Below are 13,576 nucleotides of genomic sequence, written 5' to 3'. Positions count from 1 at the left end.
AACTATGTTACTTTTAGAATTTATCTTAATTATTAGAATGTTGTTTTAATTATATTTTAAAATACTATTGTTATATCACGACTACAGATTATTCAAGTAAAGAAACAATAAAGTAAGCCACAATATATGCATACGGAATTATTACTTATTGCTTACAGTTGTCAACAATAAATCTTATCCAGTGGCTTATTTAATATCGTACTCACAATTTCTTCGAAAAAAAATTAATTAATTAATAGATATATTTATTTTTATATATAGAAATTATTATATTATCGGCAAATCGTAATAGTTTCTTTGATATTGACATAAATGATAAACTATCTTATTTAGATATGTCTTGATTTTTCAGGAAAAAAATCATGTTTTATATGCAGAATTATATCGTTGAGCAGCATATGACTAAATTTACAATAAAAACAAGTGATTTCAGAAAAATAATAGAGGGGAAAAATATAAGTTACTTTAATAATCACGATACCAATCATGCGTTGCTCCGCGAGAAAATGAAAAGGGGGTTTTCGCGAATAGAAATGGAAAAAAAAGAATGCGCGCGGTTTAGCGTGAACAGCGAGATTGCTCTGTGAGTTCATTCTATTCTATTTTCATGCAATGAAACGATGAATTCTGATGAATGCCGATTATTATTACTTGTTGGCATTCAAATATTTTCTTTCCAATTCAAATCTTTGATTAAAATACTATCCTCATTATTATCCTATTCTATATGCTTTTCACAAACAAGGAGGAGCAAATCCAATTGCGAAATTTATTAAATTTATAATAAAATAATAATATTCTTAATAATAATAAGTAATCAAATAATAATATAATAATATTTTGATAAATTTAAAATAAACTTAAAATATAAATTTTGTAACGATATTTTAGATACATAGAATACTCTACTTTAATTGCATTATTTTTTTACGATAAATACTTTAATTTAGAAAATTCTTTTACCTTCGCTTTTTACGACAGATATTTTGGTATATAAATTGAAATTGATTTCTTAAAATGTGGATCATTAATAATTTTCAAATTATAAAAAATTGAAAAGGGCTTTTTGAAATGTGATTTAGAGAATTAAATGGATAATAAAACTATTTTCTTTAACTAATAAAATATTTAATTAAAAAAAAACCTTCAAATTTCTATTTTTAATTTGTTTGCTATAATTTTTTATCGAGTTCAGGATCCGTTGGAAATTATCTGTAAAAACACATAAATATTATGAATTTAAAGTTATTTTGGCTACCGTAATGCAATACATCATTATTATTATTTTATTTTAATTTCGTTTTATCACGCAATATTTCCATATTTATTTTCGATATTATCTCTCAATTATCTTTAATTCGCGCATCACGTTTTACACATTCGCATTGGCATTCTATTCCTCAAAAGATCAAGCGATATCAAGCAGCAACAGAACGGAAACAACAACAACAACAATCACGGCATCGAGTTTCTGTAAAGCCCCCCTTCCGCCTCCCCAACCATTAAACGCTCAGTGGCTAAAAAACTTGGGCAACACTCTCCACAGCATCCCGGCGTCATCATGGACCCCGGGGGTTCCCTCTGCCCCGTACCCCTCTTCGCGGTTGCCGGATGATCTGATTGTTTCACGTTCGCATGAGATTTACCTGCACGGCGCGGCGGCAGCGGCGGCGGTGGCGGCGGTGGCGGCGACGGCAGTGGTGGAGCGGGTGGAGGCTGGATCCTGGATGGTGGACCAATCGGATGGCGGTCGGGGATCAATGTAATTAGAGAGGAACCAACCCCAGCATGAGAAGAGAGAGAGAGAGAATGAGGCCGGGGAGAGACAACATAAGGGGGTGACATGCGCACGGCTGTCGCGACGCCCGCGACGCGCGCGAACACGCTTCCGCGTGTATATAGGTGTCTAATTCCCTTTGTGCGTCGCCTATTGTCGGCATTACGATTATTACGCTCACGCTGATTTCGCTCGTCGTCGTGTAGTCGTCGTCGAGCGACGCGACAATACAATTATCGTTATCCCCACGGTCAATACGCGACGCCGACGACGAGCGGCGTCGGGACATTGCAGATGCGCGCCGTTTATCGACGTGTTCTCTGGAGAACGAATTGTTATTATTATTATTGTTATTGCTGTTTATTGTTGTTGCTTTTTCCGAATGGCAGCAAAACAACGAAGCTATTCAAGCTATTTTGGGGCTCAGTCATGTGTTGAACAATGAATAAACAAAGATAAATTTTTAGAATCGCAAGTAAAAATTAGAGAATTGTGTTACTCATAAATTTTATAACTCTCGTTAATTTTCCATTTTTAATCAAAATATATAATTAATATAGAATTACAGTATATGTTTTTATTTTATTAAAGTCAGTTTAAGATATATCGAAGTATTATTCTCATTTAAAAACTCGAATATGGATATTCTTGAAGATTTTCGATTGACCCATATTTAAGCGAGAATTGAACGCGACAGCTAATTTTGCAATTAATTTTATATTTCTGTTTATTTAAACAATAGTAAAATTTTAAGATTTCTAAACCATTGGTAAATAAAACTCTGATGAGAGATTTAGATCTACGATGAACGAGATAATATTTCGACGTCAAATACATAAAAATTTACTGTCCACATGATAGTATTACATCAACTGTGTCGAGGAGCTTTCAAGTATAAACTTCTATCTGAAATTCTTCAAATATACTGTCAATCAAAATCAACTAAAATAAAAATTTAAAAATATAAAAGTTTTCTAATATGATGTCCACATAAGCTTTCAATTGTCGAACAATTTCAACAAAATATAATTAATCTGAGATTTCGGAATAGAAATTTATTATTATTATTATTATTATTATTATTATTATTATTATTATTATTATTAGAGGAAAGCCCCCTATTATGAAATAGGACGCCTAATATGATATAGCAGCGTTTCTGCTAAACTGATAAACGCTATCTATTGGTTCCACCATAAATTTATTGAAAACTATTTAGAAAATTCATTATTAGATCATGCCTGTAGTCATTGTAAAACAAGATTTTAGAATTTGTATGTCTTCAAGTTTCATTGAGATGAGCCTTTAAACCTTGCTTATTATTTAATAAAAATAAATATTTGGCAATAAATTCTACATGTAGTGATAGAGTAAGGTCGTACTAATAGAAAAATACGGGATATGTTGAATTGTTTAATTGCAGAAGTTAGATTTGATGATCGTAAAATCAACTCAGCAAGGCGTAGAAATCGTAATATGAGATATCTAGCGTATTTCTAATATGAAATAACTCATGCTCCCATGTTATAGTAAAAAGCGTTGCTAAAGTATAAATGTTATTGTATAATAATAAAAAGGATAACCGGAATGAGCGTCGAGTGCCTATTTCTTGATTCCAACTACCTGAAGACGAGTTCTGGGTATAATCTATCGCATGCTCATTTTTCATGCACGCTGGCTGTGTTGATTTGCATTTTAGAAATATGAAATAAAGTTTTTTAATTACAATACTTTGCGTTTTACTATCGATTTCACGAGGCATCTCATATTAGGAGCACAATTTTTTGACTTTGCGATTTGCTCACTTTTTATATTTTTTTAATTTAAAAAAAAAATGGAATTTGAATTATAATTTTATATAACGTTATCTTAAAGCTTATTAAATTCCCTTCAAAATGATCTATTATTTTTTTAAATTCTGCCCATAGACTTCTAGCATTTATCCAAAATGAACTCGGTATCTCACAATAGAGAAGAGCCTTTTCTCTATTATTATTATTGTATTGTCATTATATTGTTTTCTTTTCGTATTAATTCTTTATTTATAAATTAATCTAAAGTATTTTTTACTAAATACTTGCACACATTTTTCTTCTTTATGTAATAATTTAAGAATTCAATGTTCAAAACAGCACTTTTTACATCACAAAATAAATTCAACGGATGCATTATCCTCCAAATCTTCCAGACAATGTCAACATTGGCATCGCCCTTAAACTAGCAATAGTAGAGGAAAACTCTTATAAATACGGATCTTTTTACAGTACTTACTTCAGAAAAGTTCTCGGATTTATGAGAAAGTTTTTCTGTTACACTACCGCTCTTTATTATTATTACTATACTACTACTACTATACTATGTTTAACAGTCATTCATATTATAAAATTTCTGAAATATTTCTCGAAATTTTTTATATAACTTTAGAATTTTTCAGAATTTCTATATATTTTTATAACTTTTTGAAAATTTCTCAAATTTTTTAATACAAATTCAAACACTTTTCAAAAATGTTTTCAGATTTTACACATATATATATGACATAAAGTTCATTCACACATTTTTTTTCTAAAATTCTTCTATACATTATAAGGTGTACCCCAATTTTTTGCCACTTTTGTGTAAATAGAGCGGACTAAACTGAATCGAAAAGTCCTTTATCATTTTGCAATTTTCGCAATTGTTAACGAGATATTAATTACTAAAAATTGTCGAATATTGATCTTCAATAATTTTTTACTCAAGAGAACTTTTCGACTCAATTTAGTTCGCTCTATCTATACGCTTGGCAAAAAATTGTGAGACACCCTGTATATGTAATTCTGAAATATTCTGAAATATTCTAGATTTCTCACTGTATAAGTTTCGAAGAAAACTTATAAAATCTAAAGAAGTTTAAGATATTTTTGTCAGAAATCTTTACACAAGAGTAAGTTAAAGAGAAACCTTTGAGAGCCAACACAGGTTACAAGTGGTGTGTAATTATATTATATCTATACTTTATAAGAGATAAATATACGTTTCGATTCTAGTTTGGATTCTCCTTCAGTATAAATAAATATATATATAAATATAAAATAAACTTAATATAACTATCAATCTTGCGGTGTAGGCACCAACGAATAAATTTAAATGTAGATGGGTCTTCCTCAGTGTAAAAATAAAAATAAAATCGGTGACGTATAAATTTAATATAAAAGATGCGATGCGAAGCAAATTGAAGTATCGTTAATGTATATTCATAAAATGATAATAATACTGTCTGTTGTATCAAAATACTCAAATCTAATATTTCAGATTATATATAATAATGTTAATGATGAAGAGATATGTGAGCAGATAAGACATGTTAGCACAAAGACGTTCAAAGAATATGTGATGTATATTCCCAATTGATATTCCCAGTTGAAACGTTTGTCAATTTTTCTCAAGAATAAAATATACGATTTCATACACGCCTAACCTGTGTTGGCTCGCATTGGCTGATTTACATCTATCGTTGGACAAACTTAATATTCTCATAAATTAATAATCATAAACATAATGAATATCGCAGTAAGAATCGTCAAGAGTAATGGTATAAGTTTAAAATGTGAAAAATTTTTTTAAATATAAGATGTGACAATTTTTTTCACTAGAACTGTTATATTATGAAAATTAAATTATGATTCTGTTTAAATGAACAAATTAAAAATGATCTCGCGCTTTTTATGCAGGAAATAAATTATTTCTCAATTTTTTTATAATAAGCCATGACTTGCATAATTAAATTATATTAACATAATTAAATTATCACACAATATATTTTTAAATTATTGCAAAACATCTAAAATTAAGTTTTCATATTTAACAAAATTATTGAGAAACTTAATATTGTTTAAACTTGGAATAATAAAAGTTAATTATTAGGACGATTTGTTACTTTTTCCCACTACATTGCGTAATTGTTTTGGTATTTATATTTGCCGGTCAATAGGTGACTCTAATAAATATATTGTTTTTTATTTGTCAAAATAATATTGTCAATCTTTTATTTTCGTACATACCTTGAATTTTTTTGATCACAAATATTCTTTGCCTATCAAAATAATTTTCACTGTTCTTGAAAATTTCTAATAATAACATATTGAAAAATAATATATGAAAATTAATTATTTTTTTTTATCATAATAAATTAGAACTGCTATATTACTTTTTATGTCATCAAGGCATACAGAGTCCCTTTGGCGCAGAGGATAGCGCGTTGGACTTCTAATCCAAAGGTCGTGGGTTCGATCCCCACAAGGGATGGCACACCTTTTTCTTTTTTTTTTACATTTCTTATTTTTTGTAGATGCTTTTCCATATTTTCTCATATAAATATCGTAAGTACAAAAAATTGGCAAACTCAAAATGTTCTTCCTATTAATTTTAATTATTATATTTTATTCAATATAATATTTGTACGTGATAATACACACAAACGCGTGCCAAGCAAATGCGCGCGCGCACATACACATTTATCAAGTTTAAACAATCTATATCTCGTGATAGAATTCAGCATAGAATTCTATTTATAATTTTATGTATCATGTAACTTGGAGAAAATATTTAAAGAATCAACATAATATATATTTAAAATAAATGTATATATATATATATATATATATGTATATATATATGTATAAACATGAAATGTAAAATAATATAAATAGAATTCTATATTCTAGAATCTGAATTATAGATTGCGAAATATAGATCATTCAAAATAGACTTAAATTTTATGAATGATAAACTCAATAAAAAAAGAAACGCTTCTCTTTCGATCAATTTAGTACTTGCGAAGAAAAAGAATGTCATAAATAAAATATCTAATATTTACTCTACTATACATAACTCGCTCTATAATTTATATTTAAAAAATTTTAAAGATAGATATCTGAGACAAGAAAAACCAAACTGTTTAAAATCTTAATATTATACAGAGGTATATTCTACGACTTTTCCTCACAAATAAATAAATAGCAAAGCTCATTTTTCATTTTTTTAGGTTTGCTAAATAAATTAAATTAAATACAAATTTATTATTCACACTGTACAATGTATATTCCTCCTTCCGCCATCTTTGTACATATAGCAGAATTGTATTCTTTGAATATAATTTTTATTATATTTTACATGTACATACTAAAATCTGATTCCTCTAACATTGTACGTTTCATAAGCAGACTCTTCTTTATGGAAATCATCGTATTCTACTCCAATATAATCGATCTCTAATCTGAAGTGGCCGGAAATATCATCCGCTAACGATATACCGAAATTCGTAATCTCGTGTAACATGACTGGCACCTGGTTATCTTGAACTCTGCCTTTACTCGAAAATACGAACTTGGAGAACGGTATTCTGACATATTGCCAATATGGTCCACCTCTGGTGTAGAGGACATAATGATACATGTCGTTCCAGGTCAAATCGAATATGCCTCTAGTAGAGAGATTCAGTACATAGCATCTGCCATCTCCTCTGATACGAAGTACGAGATGAGTATAGCATGACCAATCGAGATAAGTATCTCGCTTGAAAGATTTTTGTTTAGGTATACTCGTCATGTTGCAATAACCAGCATACTTTATCCTGCCATCCTTGGGTAAACGAGTGCTTATTGTGCCAGAAAATACACCAGTACCAATGGAAGACATCTCTAATCTAGAAAGAAACAGTAAAGATATAGATGTGTAACATTTGAAAATGTCCTGGTGAACAATTTTCATATAATTAATCAGAACACGTAAATTTCAGAATTTTTTAGAATTTCTGATTATCTAATTGTATAACTTTTAAAATATTTCTCGGATGTTTTACACAAATTGGAATATTTTTCAGAAGTGTCTAGAAAGTCTACATCTTTCCTTTTTTTTTTAGAATTCTGAAATACTCTAAAATTTCTAAGATTTCCTCACTCTCTAATTTCTTCTCTAAAATCTTATGAAAAAGTTTAAGGTATTTTTTCAGAAATTATAAAATAAGAAATTTCAGAACTCATATATGAACAATTCTAAGAAAAAATATAGACTTTCTCAGTATCTCTGAAAAATGTTCCAGAGTTGTACCAAAAATTCTGAAAAAAATGTTCACATTTTTATGATACAAAAATGAGTGATATACAATATTTGATACATAAAATTTAAACCTACTTGACTGTTGAAAAACCTTCATTGTAATCACTATCACATGTAATGACCCATTGATTCAATGACTTTGGATCGCCCTTAAATCTCCATACAACGTCAACTTCATTTTGTCTATACGTAAAAATAGGATCCATTCTTAATTTCTCTTTCACTTCTTCCATTAAAATACCAAATTCTTCTTTGAATTGTCGATATCCTTCTCGTATCTTACCAAAAATATTCAAATTTTGTTCTGGCGGTGGTCTGTCATACACTTTTTTATAACCTGACTTTCGATCAGGTTCGTAAAAATATGACAAACTCGAAGTCATATGTAGTTTTCTTCTGCCAATCGCAAAATCTGTTAATATTCTGCTAAGAATTCGCGTATTCATGTTTGTTTGAGATTATGTACTGTTATATACAAAGATTGTAGGTTAGATTATCTTCTATCTCTTTAAATTCATTTTTTCATTAATTTTACAGTACTTTACTATACATTTTAAATATATACAGTGTTTGTACAATATACAATAACTTCTTGTTTATAATTTTGCAGAATTGAAAGATCAACAAGCTAGCTTTAAATAATCTCGGTACAAAATCCCATCATTCTCACGTCTAGAATGGGTATAGATTTAAAAACTTCTTTCTGATAGCAGAGAGCAGCAGAGAGAAATTTGAGAGAAGACATGACGGCCCAAAACCTGTAACCGCAAAATGTTGCCGCGCACTACTGCACCTCTGACAAAGTAGATATAAACTACATAGCAACATCCACTTCTCTTATGGTACATCGTCCACTTTTCAAAAGGGATGATGTACCATAAGAGAAGTAGATGTTGCTATATAGTTTACATCCACTTTGTCAGAGGGCAGTAGTGCGCGGCAGCATTTTGCAGTTACAGGTTTTGGGTCATCCTGTCCTCTCTCAGGTTTCTTTCTGTTATTACAAATAGGCTTGTTCTTTTTGGCTGAACTTTTGCACTAGTTCACCTTTCGTCCTTTTCTCTCCAAGAGGAAAGAAGAGGAAGAAAGATGAATTGATGGAAAAGTTCAGCCAAAAAGAACAGGCTTAATTTTTAAGAGCAAAAATGCAAAATACGATTCTATACGAGCTCTTCTAATAATTTAAAAATATCATATAACAATGCAATTAAAAAATCCAATTAATAACTCAAGTGTCATAGGAAAGTATACGTTTCTACGAGATAGAAATTCAACTAAATAGATATTACTGGATCTTAGTTTAGCTACAACTAACTGCAAATTGTAAGTCAATTTTTCATATAATATTTTATTTTATATGAAATATTATTATATTTTCCAGCATAAATGTCCTAACATTTTTGTATAAATAATTGGAAATATATATAATATAGCGGATTATTCTCTATATAATTTAAAATCACTTTCTAACAACAAAAATACCCAATTTATCATTTTAAATATCATACTTTATAAAACTTTGTACATATATAGGATTTTTTTAGAAAAGTAACTTTTTTAAAAAATGTTAAAATTAACAAAGGATTATTAATCTCTGTACACAAGATGGTAGATATAATAATACAAAAAGAAGTAATATGCATCATCTAAATAATAAATTCAAACATATAATATCATACATATAATGTACAGGTTTAAGTCTAAGATGATGTTCGTGTTGGAGTTTTCTTCCTCAAAAATTTATACGTGTCTTTTGATAATAAATAACTGACACCTCCTGCGATTGTTGTGAATGCTGTTATATAGCATAGACATTGTAGAATCGGATGGTCTATGAAATGGTAAATCGGAGCAGCTAACGTTCCAGCAACCAGAGACAATTGTATCCCAGTGTTTAGTTTGCTTGTTAAAGTCGGTGCTAATTGTACAGTAGCGTGTGTGGGATCAAAATATCTCGCTAAGGTTTTCTGAAATTATACCGCATCAAGATTAATCATTTAATTAATGAATCATCAATATATATTCGGATAAATTAATATATAATGGAATTAATAGACATATGATACATACTGGTGGGGGTAAGGAACGATATCTAATATAAGATGCAGCGGTTACTAGAACAATGTCACGTGCGACAACGAGACAGGTAAGTGGAACTGGTATCAAACCGACCCATGCCAGAGAGAGAAAGAGCGTCCCGACAAGTAACTTGTCTGCGACTGGATCCAACAAACTTCCAAGTTTCGAGGCCTGCGACGTCCAAGTGCGTGCGATCCAACCATCCGCTAAATCACTCAATCCTGCAAATGCAAGCAACCATAGCGCTATCTGTATAGCGCCATGGTGTAGATATTGTTAAAGATAAGTTAACGTGTTACATATTAGTTGCAACAAATAAAATCAATCGAGAGAATTAATACAGTAGATTTTCGATAACAATACATTTGTATTTCTTTTACAGGATGGAGAGAATTGTGGGAAAATTTAAAGAGTTAAAAGAAAAACTTTTTTCGATCAACTTTAATTATATCAAAATATAAAACATAATATATTATTTGCTTGATAGTAAAAATTATACCTTGAAAATAATATCTTTCAAATCATCATCTCAAAATTGCATGCATTTTTGCAATTTCTCTCTAAAGTTACTTATAACATACCTTTAGCAAGCATATCTTTGTCAAAATGTTATATCCTTATTCCGACGTAATTAAATTTGTAGAATGAAGTTTTGAAGTTTTTATTTTACCTCTTTAAATTTTCTTGTTTTTGAGTCCAGTATTATTATTAATAACATACAATTATTAATAATATACAATTATATAAATCATATAATTAAATATATAAATAATTACGTTGATCATATATATATTATTAATAGATTTAAAAAATACTAGAAACTAGATATTTTTTATTTAAATATAAAAAAATTTTGTTTCTTGCTTCTTTAAAATACCTGATAATCTTGCGACAGGATCAAATAACTTAAAAATGGTGAAGTTACTATACGACCCATGCAAAGCAAGTTGGGTATCGTCCAAATATTCTCCCTTTCGATAATTTCTTCTACTTTTCTTTTTGTATGTTTAAAATTTTGCACTAAACGTATTCGCAATGCTTTCTTTTGTGTTCGTTCCTTTGGGCTGATATGCTGTCTGTAACGATTTTCACTTTCTGTGACATAAAATTTGGCTTGGCACGTGGGTATATATCGTATTAAACAGTGCTCTATTAGACTTTTGTTTAAAGTTGCACTGTGTTTAAGTCGTAGGATGGTGGAACAGTTCATAATTAGTTGCTCCTATGAGAGAAAGAATAAAAAAATATTATTTTCATAATAGAGAGAATCTAATAAATACAACTTAATTATAAAAATGAATAATGAAATGTATATTAATACAAAATATAATTTGTTTAATTTTACGCAAATAATACCATTTTTATGAAATTTCAATTCTAAGCTTGATTATTAAAACGATCGAGCAATGAAAATATTTATTAGTTTGCAGAAACTAACCGGTACCCGCTGTTGAGCCTGAAAATATTCAATTTGATGGATTTCTTTTAATTTAAACAAAGCAATAAACACTATTTTTCGTGAATTGTGAAATAATTCATGAAACGTCTCGAACATGAAATATTTGCACGAAATATGCGTACGTATTTTATACGCTCGCGAGAAGCGTAGTTTATTTTTGAGGTTAGATTCGTGGATAATGTTATTGTATGTATCGACCCAAAAAAATCGATTCACCGATCTTAAAAAAAAATATATATATATATAACGCTGTGTTATGTAAATTAAATTTTATTTAGGTGATAATTAATTAATAAGAATTAAAAACATCGGAAGCTGTATTTTGAAATTAAAAATTCAATTGAATCGATTTCAATCCGCGCGAAATTCGTCTATCAAAAAAATTTCATTTTGTTATTTTATACTGTAATGTCTTCGTATTCTATCTAAGTTTATTTATTTGCAATTAATTAATTCAAGATAAATTTTCTTAATATTGATTCAGGAAAGTAATTAAATATAAATCTAAATATTTTAAGGCTTTCTTCAGAAACTTTTATAAATTAAAAAAATAAATAAATTCTTATAGGACGTCCGACGAGACTTTTGCCAAACGCTTTTTTGTAGATAGACCGGACTAAACTGAGTCGAAAAGTCCTCTACTATTTTACAATTTTCGCAATAATTAACGACAAGATATTATAAATTACTAAAAATTGTTGAATATTGGTCTTTAATAATTTTTTACTCAAATTTATCAACAAAAACAGTAAGAAACAAAAATTGTTTATTTTCTTCTCATAGAACTGTCAAAATTTTTTATCAACATTTTACTCCTGCATTTTTTCATATACATAAATATATTGGCAACTATTTTTACCAACATAAGAAAATACGATATTTAAAAATTCTGAAAAAATTCTCAGAACTTTATGAGAAGAAAATAAATAAGTTTTGTTTCTTGCTGTTTTTTTCTGTAAAGTTAATTATAGTATTTGAGTAAAAAATTATTGGAAACTAATATTTGGCAATTTTTAGTAATTATTAAAAAATATCTTGCTAACCATTGCAAAAATTACAAAATGATAGAGGACTTTTCAACTCAATTTAGTTCGCTCTATTTACAAAAAATGTTTGACAAAAGTCTCGTCGAATATTCTGCATAAAAATATATGAGAATTTTTTTACCAAGAATCTGAAAAAGTTAAAGTATTTTTCCAGACATTATAGAATTTCAAAATATTTCAGAATTCATTTATATAAAAAATTAGAAGAAAAGATGTAGATTTCTGAAAAATGTTCCAACTTATCTAAAAAGATCCTGAGGAAAATTTTCTCGATTGTCACGGAGAGTACCCAGATAACATAGAATATTTATGCTAAATATTTATCGTTATTCATTTTTTGAAATGTATAAATATTTTGTACATATGTTGTACATATGTGTATAAAGCTTTATTCAAAATATTATTAAAAGATAAATTAAATGTAATATTTAATTTAATGTAATATTTATAAATATATATTATATAAATAAATATATCTTAAACATATTTTATTTGAAATATAATGTTTTATTAAGAGTATTTCCATAGCATTTACTACAAGATTTAGAATAAATATAATACTTTGTAATATTTATAATAAATATTAATGATTTATGCAGTCTAAAACTGCAAAAATATTTACAACACATTTAAAATAAGCCTTATAAACATTTATAAATATTAATAAGACTTATTTCAAATGTGTTGTAAATATTTTTATGGTTTTAGATTGCACAGATGATAAACATGCATTTATTATAAATAGTATAAAATATTTATTGTAAATATTATAGTATATATAAATGTTATGAAAATACTCAATGGAATATTATAATGTAAGTAAAAAATACTTAACCTAACTATATTAGAAATATTTAATCTATATATTTTAATATAATTTTGACTAAAGCTTTATATTTTAATATGCATGAAATATCTATATAACAAAAAAAAAACGACTATTAATAGAAAAAAATTATGATAAATATTTGATACCGCTCCTGTCGCGCACGCGCGCAGGTAGAAGTGTAGAACGGGTAACGGGTTTCAGGGTTTCAGCGCAGCACGTCGCGTCGGTCCGAGCAACAGAGTGCCCCGTACCCCGTGTGCCGTGTGTTGTGTACACCCCCGCCCACG

The 13,576-nt window shown here is 28.5% G+C and overlaps 2 protein-coding genes, 1 long non-coding RNA gene and 1 other non-coding gene across 5 annotated transcripts; 2 read left to right on the top strand and 2 right to left on the bottom strand.

Annotated features, from left to right (window-relative positions):
* Positions 1–5,991: 5,991 nt before the first annotated feature.
* TRNAR-UCU (transfer RNA arginine (anticodon UCU)) lies at positions 5,992–6,064 on the top strand. The gene has a single exon. It is a non-coding gene; the product is annotated as a tRNA-Arg (tRNA).
* A 769-nt stretch (positions 6,065–6,833) lies between these two features.
* On the bottom strand, positions 6,834–8,616 carry CIA30 (complex I intermediate-associated protein 30). Its single transcript, XM_011067779.2, has 2 exons — positions 7,952–8,616; positions 6,834–7,463 (listed from the first exon to the last, which is right to left on the bottom strand). Exons 1-2 carry the CDS (start codon positions 8,320–8,322, stop codon positions 6,941–6,943), a joined length of 894 nt encoding a protein of 297 aa, XP_011066081.1. The 5' UTR covers positions 8,323–8,616; the 3' UTR covers positions 6,834–6,940.
* Positions 8,617–8,784: 168 nt separating this feature from the next.
* Positions 8,785–10,293, top strand: LOC147906967 (uncharacterized). The gene is made up of 2 exons (XR_015548051.1): positions 8,785–9,199; positions 9,569–10,293. It is a non-coding gene; the product is annotated as an uncharacterized LOC147906967 (long non-coding RNA).
* CLS (cardiolipin synthase) lies at positions 9,363–13,573 on the bottom strand. Of its 2 annotated transcripts, none has more exons than XM_011067771.2 (4): positions 13,436–13,573; positions 10,833–11,177; positions 9,947–10,204; positions 9,363–9,843 (listed from the first exon to the last, which is right to left on the bottom strand). In XM_011067771.2, exons 2-4 carry the CDS (start codon positions 11,163–11,165, stop codon positions 9,577–9,579), a joined length of 858 nt encoding a protein of 285 aa, XP_011066073.1. In that variant the 5' UTR covers positions 11,166–11,177; positions 13,436–13,573; the 3' UTR covers positions 9,363–9,576. The 2 variants fall into 2 exon arrangements, with proteins under 2 accessions (XP_011066073.1, XP_011066072.1); XM_011067770.2 differs by lacking the exon at positions 13,436–13,573 and adding an exon at positions 11,394–11,624.
* Positions 13,574–13,576: the final 3 nt, after the last annotated feature.

Source organism: Acromyrmex echinatior, chromosome 17 (genome assembly GCF_024713525.1).
Source record: "Acromyrmex echinatior isolate Ae372 chromosome 17, ASM2471352v2, whole genome shotgun sequence".
NCBI classification, from domain to species: Eukaryota; Metazoa; Arthropoda; class Insecta; order Hymenoptera; family Formicidae; genus Acromyrmex; species Acromyrmex echinatior.
The sequence above is the reverse complement of the archived record's forward strand: the minus strand, read 5'-3'. Positions and strand labels throughout refer to the sequence as shown.